General features: G+C 49.2%; 2 protein-coding genes across 3 annotated transcripts in view; both read left to right on the top strand.

Annotated features, from left to right (window-relative positions):
- The window catches only part of LOC116981521 (gastrula zinc finger protein XlCGF26.1-like), a 101,014-nt gene that overhangs the window by 9,136 nt on the left and 80,308 nt on the right, over window positions 1–11,570 (top strand). The window lies entirely within an intron of this gene.
- On the top strand, window positions 62–9,914 carry LOC116981546 (gastrula zinc finger protein XlCGF8.2DB-like). Of its 2 annotated transcripts, XM_033034640.1 has the most exons (3): window positions 62–408; window positions 8,779–9,195; window positions 9,364–9,914. In XM_033034640.1, exons 1-3 carry the CDS (start codon window positions 362–364, stop codon window positions 9,779–9,781), a joined length of 882 nt encoding a protein of 293 aa, XP_032890531.1. In that variant the 5' UTR covers window positions 62–361; the 3' UTR covers window positions 9,782–9,914. The 2 variants fall into 2 exon arrangements, with proteins under 2 accessions (XP_032890531.1, XP_032890529.1); XM_033034638.1 differs by having other exon boundaries at window positions 8,779–9,914.

Below are 11,570 nucleotides of genomic sequence, written 5' to 3'. Positions count from 1 at the left end.
ATCACTGCCAGTCTTTCTCCTCTATTCTTGTATTTCTTCCTGCTCTGTTTACTCTGGGGAGAGGGAGGGTGAAAACTGCCATTGGTTCGTGTTGGAATTTCCGGCACTTGTATGTGCAATGGTTTTCACAAGTAATCGATCACGTCGTTTGTGAGAGGTCGCGGTGGTTAAATTGACTGCACACCCTCCACAAACAAGGACCAAGTGGCTGTTGTCCATTGGGGAACGCTGAACCGGTGATTTCATGTTACTTCCATGATGCCTTCTTTACCCAGAAGGCCCCGCACCCCAGAACTCACCCTATGTTGCAGGCGATAACAAGTGCGCAGGCGCGGAGAGACCCGGACGTGGTGCGGTCAAGATGAGGATGCGGTCCGTGGACAAAAGGCTCCGGAGGATCGGCTGCAGGTAGGAGCGGGGATCCGGGCGCGGGATCAGTCAGCACCGAGGCACGGCCTGAGGAGCGGCCCCCGGCTGCGGGGACAATCGCTCCGGTCCTCGGGGTCACCTGGGGACGGTGCCGGTCCTCTCTCTATCTCTACCTCTAACTCTCATCTTGATTGTATCTATGCCCAGGAGATCATGGAACCACGCCAAAACGGTGGAGGATAGCGCTAAAACTTTGCGCCGCCTTACTCACCGTTGTCCTGTGGTTGTTTGTGTCAAGTTTCGTTCAGATGAATGTTATATTTCACAAGTTATTGACATTTAAAAGTTTACAAAACCCCACTTTGAGAGAAAATCACTTCACTGCTGGCGGTTACAGCTGTGATATCACAGTGGAATCTCATTTGCAACATGTTCCAATCATAGAACACTTAGTCCTGGCAGAGTGAGGCTGAACGGCGGGGGGAGGGGAAGAGGAATTGTATTTGATTTAAGTCCTGGCAGCAAGTGCTTACAATTTTTAACGTTTAAAAAGAGGGAGGATGAAGGGCTATGGGTGAGTGGTGGAAAATTGCATTGGGGGAAATGGGTGAGTGGTGGAATATAGTGTTGGGGGAACCTGACCTCCCATGTGACAGGGACCCATTGGGGACGGCCAAGTGGTGGAATCTTACGATGTGGAACGCGTTGCGTTTGTGGACCAAGCCTCCCGTGGGGGCTATGGGTCAGTGGTCGAATATTACGTTGGGGGAACGGGTTATGATGGGGGGGACCAGACCTCCCGTGTGACAGGGACCCAACAGGTCCCACTTGATCTAGTATCTATATACTAGTAAAAGTCTCATCTTGTTTGACTGTCTGTCTGTGAGACCAAGGAACTACGCCAAAGCTGTACGCAATAGCGGAAAACATTTTTGCAGAAGTTTACTCGGCTTTTTCCCGTGGTCGATAGTATCAAGTTTTTTCAAATTTGATTTTTTTATTTCACGTCATTGATATCTAAAGTTTAAAAAAAAAAAGCCAACTTTGAGAATAATATCTGCCTGTGAGTGGGAGACTTCTGGCAGCTTCCAGTGATGATGTCACAATGGGATCTCATTTACATAAGCTGCCGTGAAGATTCCGACAATCGATAATGACATCACAATGTGACCTCTGCCGCCAATACACAAGCGATGAGAGTTGACGGAGTGGGGGATGGGAGGAGAAGAAATGTTATTTAAACATTGCCTTTGGTGGGGGAGTGCGAAGAGAGGTGAGGGAGGAAGTGACTGAGGTTAGGGAAAATAGAAAGGGAGGGAGAGGCTAAGGGATCAGCAGCTTCAAGGGGAGTAAGGAGAGAGAGATTTTTGTACCCCCCACCACGTGGGAAGGATTGATTGGCTCAAGGGAGCGCCAATGCTGACCCAAAAGTCGAGTCCATTCGTTGGTTCCGGGAATGGTCTAGTACAGGGTCGGCAAGCTTGTTCTGTAGAGGGGCAGGATGCATGTCTGTGAGCTGATGGCGGGCCACATCTATCATGTTTTCTATGTTTCTATTTGATTGGGGCCAATCAGCCATGATCACAATGAATGGCGGTGCTGGCTCGAAGGGCCGAATGGCCTCCTCCTGCACCCATTTTCTATGTTTTCTGTTTTCTATGTGTACACATGGGTCAAATCACGTGTTCACAGAAGGGAGACAAAAATGCTGGAGAAACGCAGAGAGCGAGGCAGCCTCACGCAATCCTTGCATGTCTCACCGGCTCAGTTTCTCCAGCATTTTTGTCCACCTTCGATTTTTCCAGCATCTGCAGTTCTTTCGTAAACGTGTTCACAGAAGGTGCGCGGCCGTGTCGGCGGCTTAGCGCAGGATACGGTACAAGCCAGGGCTCGGCGCTCAGCGGGCCGGATGATTAAAGGAAAAAAAATCTGCCTGCGGGCATATTACTTAAACTCTCATCTTGTTTGTATCTATCTGTTGGCTGTTAGAAAATTGGTTGGCAGACAGGAAACAAAGAGTAGGGATTAACGGGTCCCTTTCAGAATGGCAGGCAGTGACTAGTGGGGTACCGCAAGGCTCGGTGCTGGGACCGCAGCTATTTACAATATACATCAATGATTTAGATGAACGCATCCAAAGTAACATTAGCAAATTTACAGATTACACAAAGCTGGGTGGCAGTGTGAACTGTGAGGAAGATGCTATGAGAATGCAGGGTGACTTGGACAGGTTGGGCGAGTGGGCAGATTTAAATGTGGATAAATGTGAGGTTACCCACTTTGGTATAAAAAACGGGAAGGCAGATTATTAATTAAATGGTGTCAAGTTGGGAAAAGGGGAAGTACAACGGGATCTGGGGGTCCTTGTTCATCGGTCAATGAAAGTAAGCATGCAGGTACAGCAGGCATTGAAGAAAGCGAATGGCATGTTGGCCTTCATAACAAGAGGAGTTGAGTATAGAAGCAAATAGGTCCTGCAGTTGTATAGGGCCCTAGTAAGACCACACCTGGAGTATTGTGTGCAGTTTTGTTCTCCTAGTTTGAGGAAGGACATTCTTGCTATTGAGGGAATGCAGCGTAGGTTTACAAGGTTAATTCTCGGGACGGCGGGACTGTCATATGCTGAGAGAATGGAGCGGCTGGGCTTGTACACTCTGGAGTTTAGAAAGGCTAGAGGGGATCTTATTGAAACATATGATTATTAAGGGTTTGGACACGCTAGAGGCAATTTCCTTCGCTCCATAGATGCTGCCGCACCTGCTGAGTTTCTCTAGCAATTTTGTCTACCCTAGAGGCAGGAAACGTGTTTCCGATGTTGGGGGAGTCCAGAACCAGGGGCCACAGTTTAAGAATAAAGGGTAAGCCATTTAGAACGGAGATGAGGAAACACTTTTTCACACAGAGCTGGGAGTCTGTGGAATTCTCTGCCTCGGAGGGCGATGGAGGCCGGTTCTTTGGATATTTTCAAGAGGGAGCTGGATAGGGCTCTTGAAGATAGCGGAGTCAAGGGATATAGGGAGAAGGCAGAAATGGGTTACTGATTTTGGCTGATCAGCCATGATCACATTGAATGGCGGTGCTGGCTTGAACGGCCGAAAGGCCGACTCCTGCACCTATTGTCTATTGTCTGTTTACTTTGGGAAGGGAGGGTGAAAGCTGCCTCTGGTTCATGAGTTATATGGTTGGAATTTCCGGCACTTGTATGTGCGATGGTTTTCACAAGTAATCGATCACATTGTTTGTGAGAGGTCGCTGTGATTAAATTGACTGCACACCCTCTACAGACAAGGACCAAGTAGCTGTTGTCCTTTGGGGAACGCTGAGCCGGTGGTTTCAGGTCACTTTCATGGTGCCGTCTTTACCCAGAAGCCCCCGCGCCCTAGAACCCGCCCTATGTTGCAGACGACGATGTCAACTGCGCAGGCGCAGAGAGCCCGAAGTGGTTGCGGCCAAGGCGCGCATGCGGTCCGTGGACAAAAGACTCCGGAGGATCGGCGGCGGGTAGGAGCGGGGATCCGGGCGCGGGATCAGTCAACACCGAGGCCCGGCCTGAGGAGCGGCCCCCGGCTGCGGGGAGAATCGGTGCGGACCCCGGGGACCCGGTGGCCCGTCACCTGGGGACGGTGCCGGTCCTATATAAATGTATAAACAAAATAATAGTGTAAAGACAAAACCAAAGCCCCCAGGTCGATGTAGTTTGGAGGTTGTTGTGTTTTGGCTGTTTTACTGTTCTTTTTATAAATCATGTTTCTCGGGGAATCTAAATCTAAATTTTAAAGTTGAAGTTATGACATCGGATGGAAGCTGCATACCAACCCTCGTTGCACATATGTGCAATGACAATAATATATATATTGTTATTATTATTAATAGCCTGATGGTTGTCGGAAAGAAGCCGCTCCTGAACCAGGACGTTACATAGACATAGACATAGACAATAGGTGCAGGAGTAGAGGCCATTCGGCCCTTCGAGCCTGCACCGCCATTCAATATGATCATGGCTGATCATCCAACTCAGTATCCCGTACCTGCCTTCTCTCCATACCCTCTGATCCCCTTTAGCCACAAGGGCCACATCTAACTCCCTCTTAAATATAGCCAATGAACTGGCCTCGACTACCCTCTGTGGCAGAGAGTTCCAGAGATTCACCACTCTCTTGTGTGAAAAAAGTTCTTCTCATCTCCGGTCTTAAAGGACCTTCCCCCTTATCCTTAAACTGTGACCCCTTGTTCTGGACTTCCCCAACATCGGGAACAATCTTCCTGCATCTAGCCTGTCCAACCCCTTAATAATCTTGTAAGTTTCTAAGATGCTGACTCTCACTCACCTATTCCTTTTCTCCACAGATGCTATCTGACTGAGTTATCCCCTCCTCAATCTTCTAAATTCTAGCGAGTACAAGCCGAGTCTATCCAGTCTTTCTTCATATGAAAGTCCTGACATCCCAGGAATCAGTCTGGTGAACCTTCTCTGCACTCCCTCTATGGCAATAATGTCCTTCCTCAGATTTGGAGACCAAAACTGTACGCAATACTCCAGGTGTGGTCTCACCAAGACCCTGTACAACTGCAGTAGAACCTCCCTGCTCCTATACTCAAATCCTTTTGCTATGAAAGCTAACATACCATTAGCTTTCTTCACTGCCTGCTGCACCTGCATGCCCACTTTCAATGACTGGTGTACCATGACACCCAGGTCTCGCTGCATCTCCCCTTTTCCTAGTCGGCCACCATTTAGATAATAGTCTGCTTTCCTGTTTTTGCCACCAAATGGATAACCTCACATTACAGTTTTCAGGCTCCTGTACAATGTCTTCTCGATGGCAGGAGTGAAATGAGAGTGTGGCCCGGGGTGGTGTGTGTCCCTGATAGATTGTACAGTGACATTATTTGTTTTGCGTACAATACTCCAGCATGCCATGTACAGGGAGCCGACAAAGTTACAAAAGTATTCAATAGACTCTCAAATGGCTGGTGTAACTCAGTCAGATAGCATCTGTGGAGAAAAGGAATAGGTGAGTGAGAGTCAGCATCTTAGAAACTTACAAGATTCTTAAGGGGCTGGACAGGCTAGATGCAGGAAGATTATTCCCGATGTTGGGGAAGTCCAGAACTAGGGGTCACAGTTTAAGGATAAGAGGGAAGTCTTTTAGGACCGAGGTGAGAAAATCATTTTTTACACAGAGAGTGGTGAATCTGGAATTCTCTGCCACAGAAGGTAGTTGAGGCCAGTTCATTGGCTATATTTAAGAGGGAGTTAGATGTGGGCATTGTGGCTAAAGGGATCAGGGGGTATGGAGAGAGGGCAGGGATGGGATACTGAGTTGGATGATCAGCCATGATCATATCGAATGGCGGTGCAGGCTCGAAGGACCGAATGGCCTACTCCTGCACCTATTTTCTATGTTTCTATCTCTTCTTCAGACTGAGAGTCGGGGGAAAAGGGAACAAGAGAACAACACATGAATGAATGGTGTGCAAAAAAAGTGGCAATGGTTAGTGAAAAAGGCCATTGTTAGCTGTGGGTTAGATGAAAAAGAGTTGCAGAGTATGGAACTCACGAGGACGACAGTGAAACTAGTACAATGACCAGGCTGGGGGAGGGACGGAGAGAGAGAGGGGATGCAAAGGTTACTTGACATTGGAGAATCAATGTTCATACCTCTGGGTTGTCAGCTGCCCAAGCGAAAGATGAGGTGTTGTTCCTCCAATTTGAATTTAGCCTCACTCTGATCACGGAGGATGCCCAGGTCAGTGTGGGAATGGGAGGGGGGGGGGGGGGGGTAAAAGTGTTTGGTATCCGGGAGATCGGGTAGGCCCAGATGGACTGAGCGAGGGTGTTCAGTGAACGATCGCCTAGGGAATGCTGAGGTGAGAGAGGGAGTGAGAGAGATGAGAGGGAGAGAGAGCGTGCGAGGGGGAGAACGAGAGAGATGGAGAACGAGATAGAGAGATTCCAGCCTCTTAACGTTTCCCCAGGCCATGGGGAAACATTGCTACCAAATGACTTTAAATGATAAACTTCTGGACAAATGCAAGAAAGCAGCTATGACATATGATACACAATAAACTGTATTACAAATACACAATAAACAAGTACTCTTACATGGGTATGACCACACATACATTTTGTTTTAATTCAGCAAAATGGCACCGTGTAAAAATACTGATTTTCAGGTACTAGAATACTGAAATGATCTGACAAAACTTGGCAGCTGTGTTTCACAATGGAATTGTAACTCTACCAGCTACAATGTTGTAATCCCAGGACATTCAGTCCTACCAGCACCAGCCAGTGCAATTGCAATCTACCATGTTGCAATCGCTTACTTTATATTCCTGGAAGCAAGGATTTAAAAAAAATGTTGAGTGTGCATTTTTAAAAAAAAATATTTCCGGCAGCAAGGAATTTTTAAGGGGAAATGAGCCGCGCTTGCGTAATTGGGGGCTATGGGTGAGTGGTGGAATATTGCGTTGAGGGAACGGGTTGCATTGGTGGACCAGGCCTCCCGTGGGGGCTATTGGGGGGAGTGGTGGCATATTGCATTGAGGGATCAGGCCTCCCGTGTGACAGGGACCCAACTTTGTCTAGTATAAATATAAAAACAAACTATAATAGTGTAAAGACAAAACCAATGCCCCCAAGTCTATGTAGTTCGGAGCTTATTTGTTCGGAGGTTGTTGTGTTTAACAGCCTAATGGTTGTCGGGAAGAAGCGGCTCCTGAACCAGGACGTTACAGTTTTCAGGCTCCTGTACCGTCTTCTCGATGTCCGGAGTGAAATGAGAGTGTGGCCAGGGTGGTGTGTGTCCCCGATTGATTGATTGATTGATTGATTTATCGATACTAGGTACAGTGACATTCTTTGTTTTGCGTACAATAGGCCAGCTTGTCACGTATAGGAAGCCGACAAAGTTACAAAAGTATTCAACGGAGTCTCAAATGGCTGGAGTAACTCAGTCAGATAGCATATGTGGAGAAAAGGAATAGATGAGTGAGAGTCAGACTGAAAGTCAGGGGAAAGGGGAACAAGAGAACAACACATGAATGAATGGTAAGCAAAAAAAGTATCAATGGTTAGGGAAAAGGGCCATTGTTAGCTGTGGGTGGTGGGCAGGGAGTGATTTCTTCCGGCTGACTTTGCTCAAGATGGGCTAAGGCATCTGACAGCGCCAACTGGTGTTTATATGCCATGGCGTCCAGTTCCTTCAGTGCTAGACAGATAGATAGATTATAGAGTCATAGATTAATACAGTGTGGAAACAGGCCCTTCGGCCCAACTCCCTTTACACTGGCCAGCAAGACTAGTCCCACCTGCCTGCGCCTGGTGCATAACATCCAAACCTGCCCTATCCATGTACCTGTGCAACTGTTTCTTAAATGGTGGAATAGTCCCTGCCTCAACTACCTCCTCTGGCAGCTTGTTCCATACACCCACCACCCTCTGTGAGAAAAAGTTAGCTCTCAGATTCCTAATAAGCCTTTGCCCCTTCACCTTGAACCTATGTCCTTTGGTCCTCGATGCCCCAACTCTGTCAAGTCAAGTCAAGTCACATTTATTTATATAGCACATTTAAAAAACAACTCTCGTTGGCCAAAGTGCGTTACATTTGTTATAAGAATAGCACAACAAAACAAGCTACATACATATATACATGTAGCCCTCACTCAGAGGACGTCAGGAAAGGCTTGGGAGTATAGATAAGTCTTTAGTCTTAAAAGAGTCGATGGAGGGGGCAGTTCTGATGGGAAAGGGGATGCTGTTCCACAGTCTAGGGGCTGCAACCACAAAGGCGCGGTCGCCCCTGAGCTTATGCCTAGACCGTGGGATATTCAGCAACCCCAAGTCGGCCGATCTGAGGGGCCTGGAGGTGGAGTGGTGGGTGAGAAGACTTTTTATGTAGGTGGGGGCAAGCTCATTGAGGGCTTTGTAGACATGGAGGAGAATCTTGAAGTTTATACGGAACCGCACAGGGAGCCAGTGGGGAGAGGCCAGGATCGGGGTGATGTGGTCCCTTTTTCGGGTGCCCGTCAGGAGTCTCGCTGCGGCGTTTTGGACCAGTTGCAGGCGGGACAGGGAAGATTGGCTGATGCCAGTGTAAAGGGAGTTGCAGTAATCTAGGCGGGAGGAGATGAATGTGTGGATGATCTTTTCCAGGTCATCAAACTCAGTGTAAAAGACTCTGTGCATCTTCCTGGGTTGGATGTAGACCGTGTCCATGATGATGGAGGTGAATTCCCTCGGGAAGTGGAAGGGACGGCACTTCACCGCAAGGTGATCCAGGTGTAAAGAGCAAGCCATGTGTAACCCACCGCTTTGTGACAAGGCTCACCGTTGACACTAAAATCACTTCTTCTGACGCACTCGTCCTAATCTATTAATGTTTATTGTGAACTCTTTTATTCAAGGTGGAACGAGCAGAAGATTTGTGTTGGGGAATCTCAAACTCAGCCCATCAGATCCGCAGTGTCGTTCAGTTCACCAGCACCTTGCGAGGGATTCACTGAGCTGACGAGACGCCTGGGAGTTCACAGCATGGAGACATTATCCACCAGCTCTGAGTGTGAGCAGGGGTCCACTCAACCTCCCCACCTGGTGACCCACCAGCAAGATCACGCTCTGGGGAAACCATTTGTCTGTCCCGATTGTGGGAAGGGATTCACTCATGCAAGCCAGTTGAAGAGGCACCAGCGATTTCACACAGAGGAGAGGCCGTTCACCTGCTCCGAGTGTGGGAAGGGATTCACTCAATCGTATACGCTAGTGAGACACCAGAGAATTCACACCGGGGAGAGGCCGTTCTCCTGCACTGAGTGTGGGAAGGGGTTCAATCATTCCTTTGCATTAGTGGCGCACCAGAGAATTCACACCGGGGAGAGGCCATTCACCTGCTCCCAGTGCGAGAAAGGGTTCATTGACTCGCCTGCATTGGAGAGACACCAGAGAACTCACACTGGGGAAAGGCCGTACCCCTGCACTGATTGTGGCCACAGATTCACTCTGTCATCTGCGTTAGTGAGACACCGCAGACTGCACACTGGGGAGAGGCCGTACACCTGCTCCGAGTGTGGGAATGGGTTCATTGACTCGACTGTATTGCAGGCACACCAGAGAACTCACACTGGGGACAGGCCGTTCATCTGCTCTGAGTGTGGCAAGGGATTCGCTCATATGAGCAGCTTGATGACACATCAGCGCATTCACACCAGCGAGAAGCCCTTCAACTGTCACGAGTGTGGGAAGCGATTCACTCATTTGTCCACGTTAACGAAGCACCAGAGAGTTCACACCGGGGAGAGGCCGTTCATCTGCTCCGGGTGTGGGAAGGGATTCGCACAATATTCCCACCTGATGACCCACCAGCGAGTACATGCCGTGGAGAAACCAGTTGCCTCTCCCAACTGTGGGTAGAGTTTCACTGGTAAATCTAACCTGGTGACCCCGCAGAGAATTCACACTGGGGGAGAGGCCACTCACCTGTCTCATGTGTGGGAAGAGATTCACTTGATTATCTGAGCTGTTGACACCAGCTCATTCACGCTGGGTGGGGTGCGGGCATTTGAAGTGAGTTTTTGGTTCACTGTTTAACCATCACAGTTGCTGAGTCCAGTTGCAAGTCCACAAGCGACTGCTGGTGTTGGACTGCGCGGGTACTGCTGATGTTCATCACACCCAGGACTGAACCTTGGTCCCTGGACACAGTTGGGGTTTGTTCCGATGTTGTTAGTAATTCCTATAAGTGGTCGGGAATTTAGTATCTTGGATCAGTGACAAATAAATAAGTGCTGTTGTAAACCCTGTGTCTCTCTGCATGCAATGTACATTGAGCGGCCATTCAGCCCATCTGGTCACTGCCAGTCTTTCTCTTCTGATGACTCCTCTGGAATGTTCTTGTATTTCTTCTTCCTCCTCTGTTTACTCTGGGGAGGGAGGGTGAAACCTGCCATTGGTTCATGAGTGACATAGTTGTAATTTCCGGCACTTGCACGTGCGATGGGTTTCACAAGTAATCGATCACATCGTTTGTGAGAGGTCGCTGTGGTTAAATTGATTGCACACCCTCCACATACAAGGACCAAGTGACTGTTGTCCATTGGGGAACGCTGAGCCGGTGATTTTAGGGAACTTCCATGGCGCCCTCTTTACCCATAAAATCCCCACGCCCGAGAACTCGCCCTATGTTGCAGGCGATACCAGGCGCGGAGAGCCCGGAAGTGGGTGCGACCAAGCCGCGCATGCGGACCGTGAGCAAAAGACTCTGGAAGGATCGGCGGCAGGCAGGAGCGGGGACACGGTGGTCCGCCACTGGGGAACGTGTCGGTCCTATCTGTATATCACTAAAATACTCATCTTGTTTATTTCTATGTGTGTGGATGAGTCTGCGTGTGCACATGTGGGTGTATGTGATCTCGTTCATTGGCCAAAATGGTGCACGATAGTGCTACAATTTTTTGCACCATTTTACTCACAATTGTGGTGTAGTGTATCAAGGGCCTGTCCCACTTGTGCGTCATTTGCATGAAGATTCTGTACATCTCAAAATCCTGGGGTGTCGCGCGCGACCACGTGTCACTGCCTACGTCACCACTCACAATGCGCACCATGCGCGCATCACTTGTGCGGCACAACGCGTGCGTCACGACGTGTAAATGATGTCGCGTAAATTACGCGCAAATCCCGATCAAGTGGGACAGGCCCTTCACGTTTTGCTCAGATTGATGTTATATTTTACAAGCTATTGACATTTTAACTTAAAAAAATAAAACGGTGTCCCCACTTGCCCCACCCCTGTCCTCTTTGTTTGACTGGTGTCAAAAGGACACCCACGTGTCCTCAGCGCGGCCTTTCCTCAATTTTACAGCCTGCCACCTTTTTTTCTTCGCTTCACAACAGCGACCCGACAGCTGGGCTGGGGTTGCAGCCGGTGCGGGGACCGGGGGCGGGGAGAGGCTGCGCAGATCCTGTGGAGGTGAGATGGGAGAGTAGGGAAGGAGGGGGAGATAGCAGGACAGGAGGGGCGGAGGGAGGGGAGAGGGATTTTGGATGGTGGGAGGGAGTGGTTGGGGAAAGGAGAGGAAGGGAAGGAGTGGGGAGGGGAGGTGCACAGGGGAATGAAGAGGGAGGGTCACTTGAAGAGGCACCAGCAAGTTCACACTGGGGAGAGCCCATTCACCTGCTCCGAGTGTGGTAAGGAATTCAC

This window comes from Amblyraja radiata, chromosome 15, assembly GCF_010909765.2.
Source record: "Amblyraja radiata isolate CabotCenter1 chromosome 15, sAmbRad1.1.pri, whole genome shotgun sequence".
In the NCBI taxonomy this organism is placed as follows: domain Eukaryota; kingdom Metazoa; phylum Chordata; class Chondrichthyes; order Rajiformes; family Rajidae; genus Amblyraja; species Amblyraja radiata.
The sequence above is the reverse complement of the archived record's forward strand: the minus strand, read 5'-3'. Positions and strand labels throughout refer to the sequence as shown.

Coding starts and splice junctions, on each gene's coding strand:
- LOC116981546 (XM_033034638.1), top strand. CDS start 362: ATGAGGATGCGGTCCGTGGACAAAAGGCTCCGGAGGATCGGCTGCAG. Junction 409..8,778: donor CTCCGGAGGATCGGCTGCAG/GTAGGAGCGGGG, acceptor CTTTTATTCAAG/GTGGAACGAGCAGAAGATTT.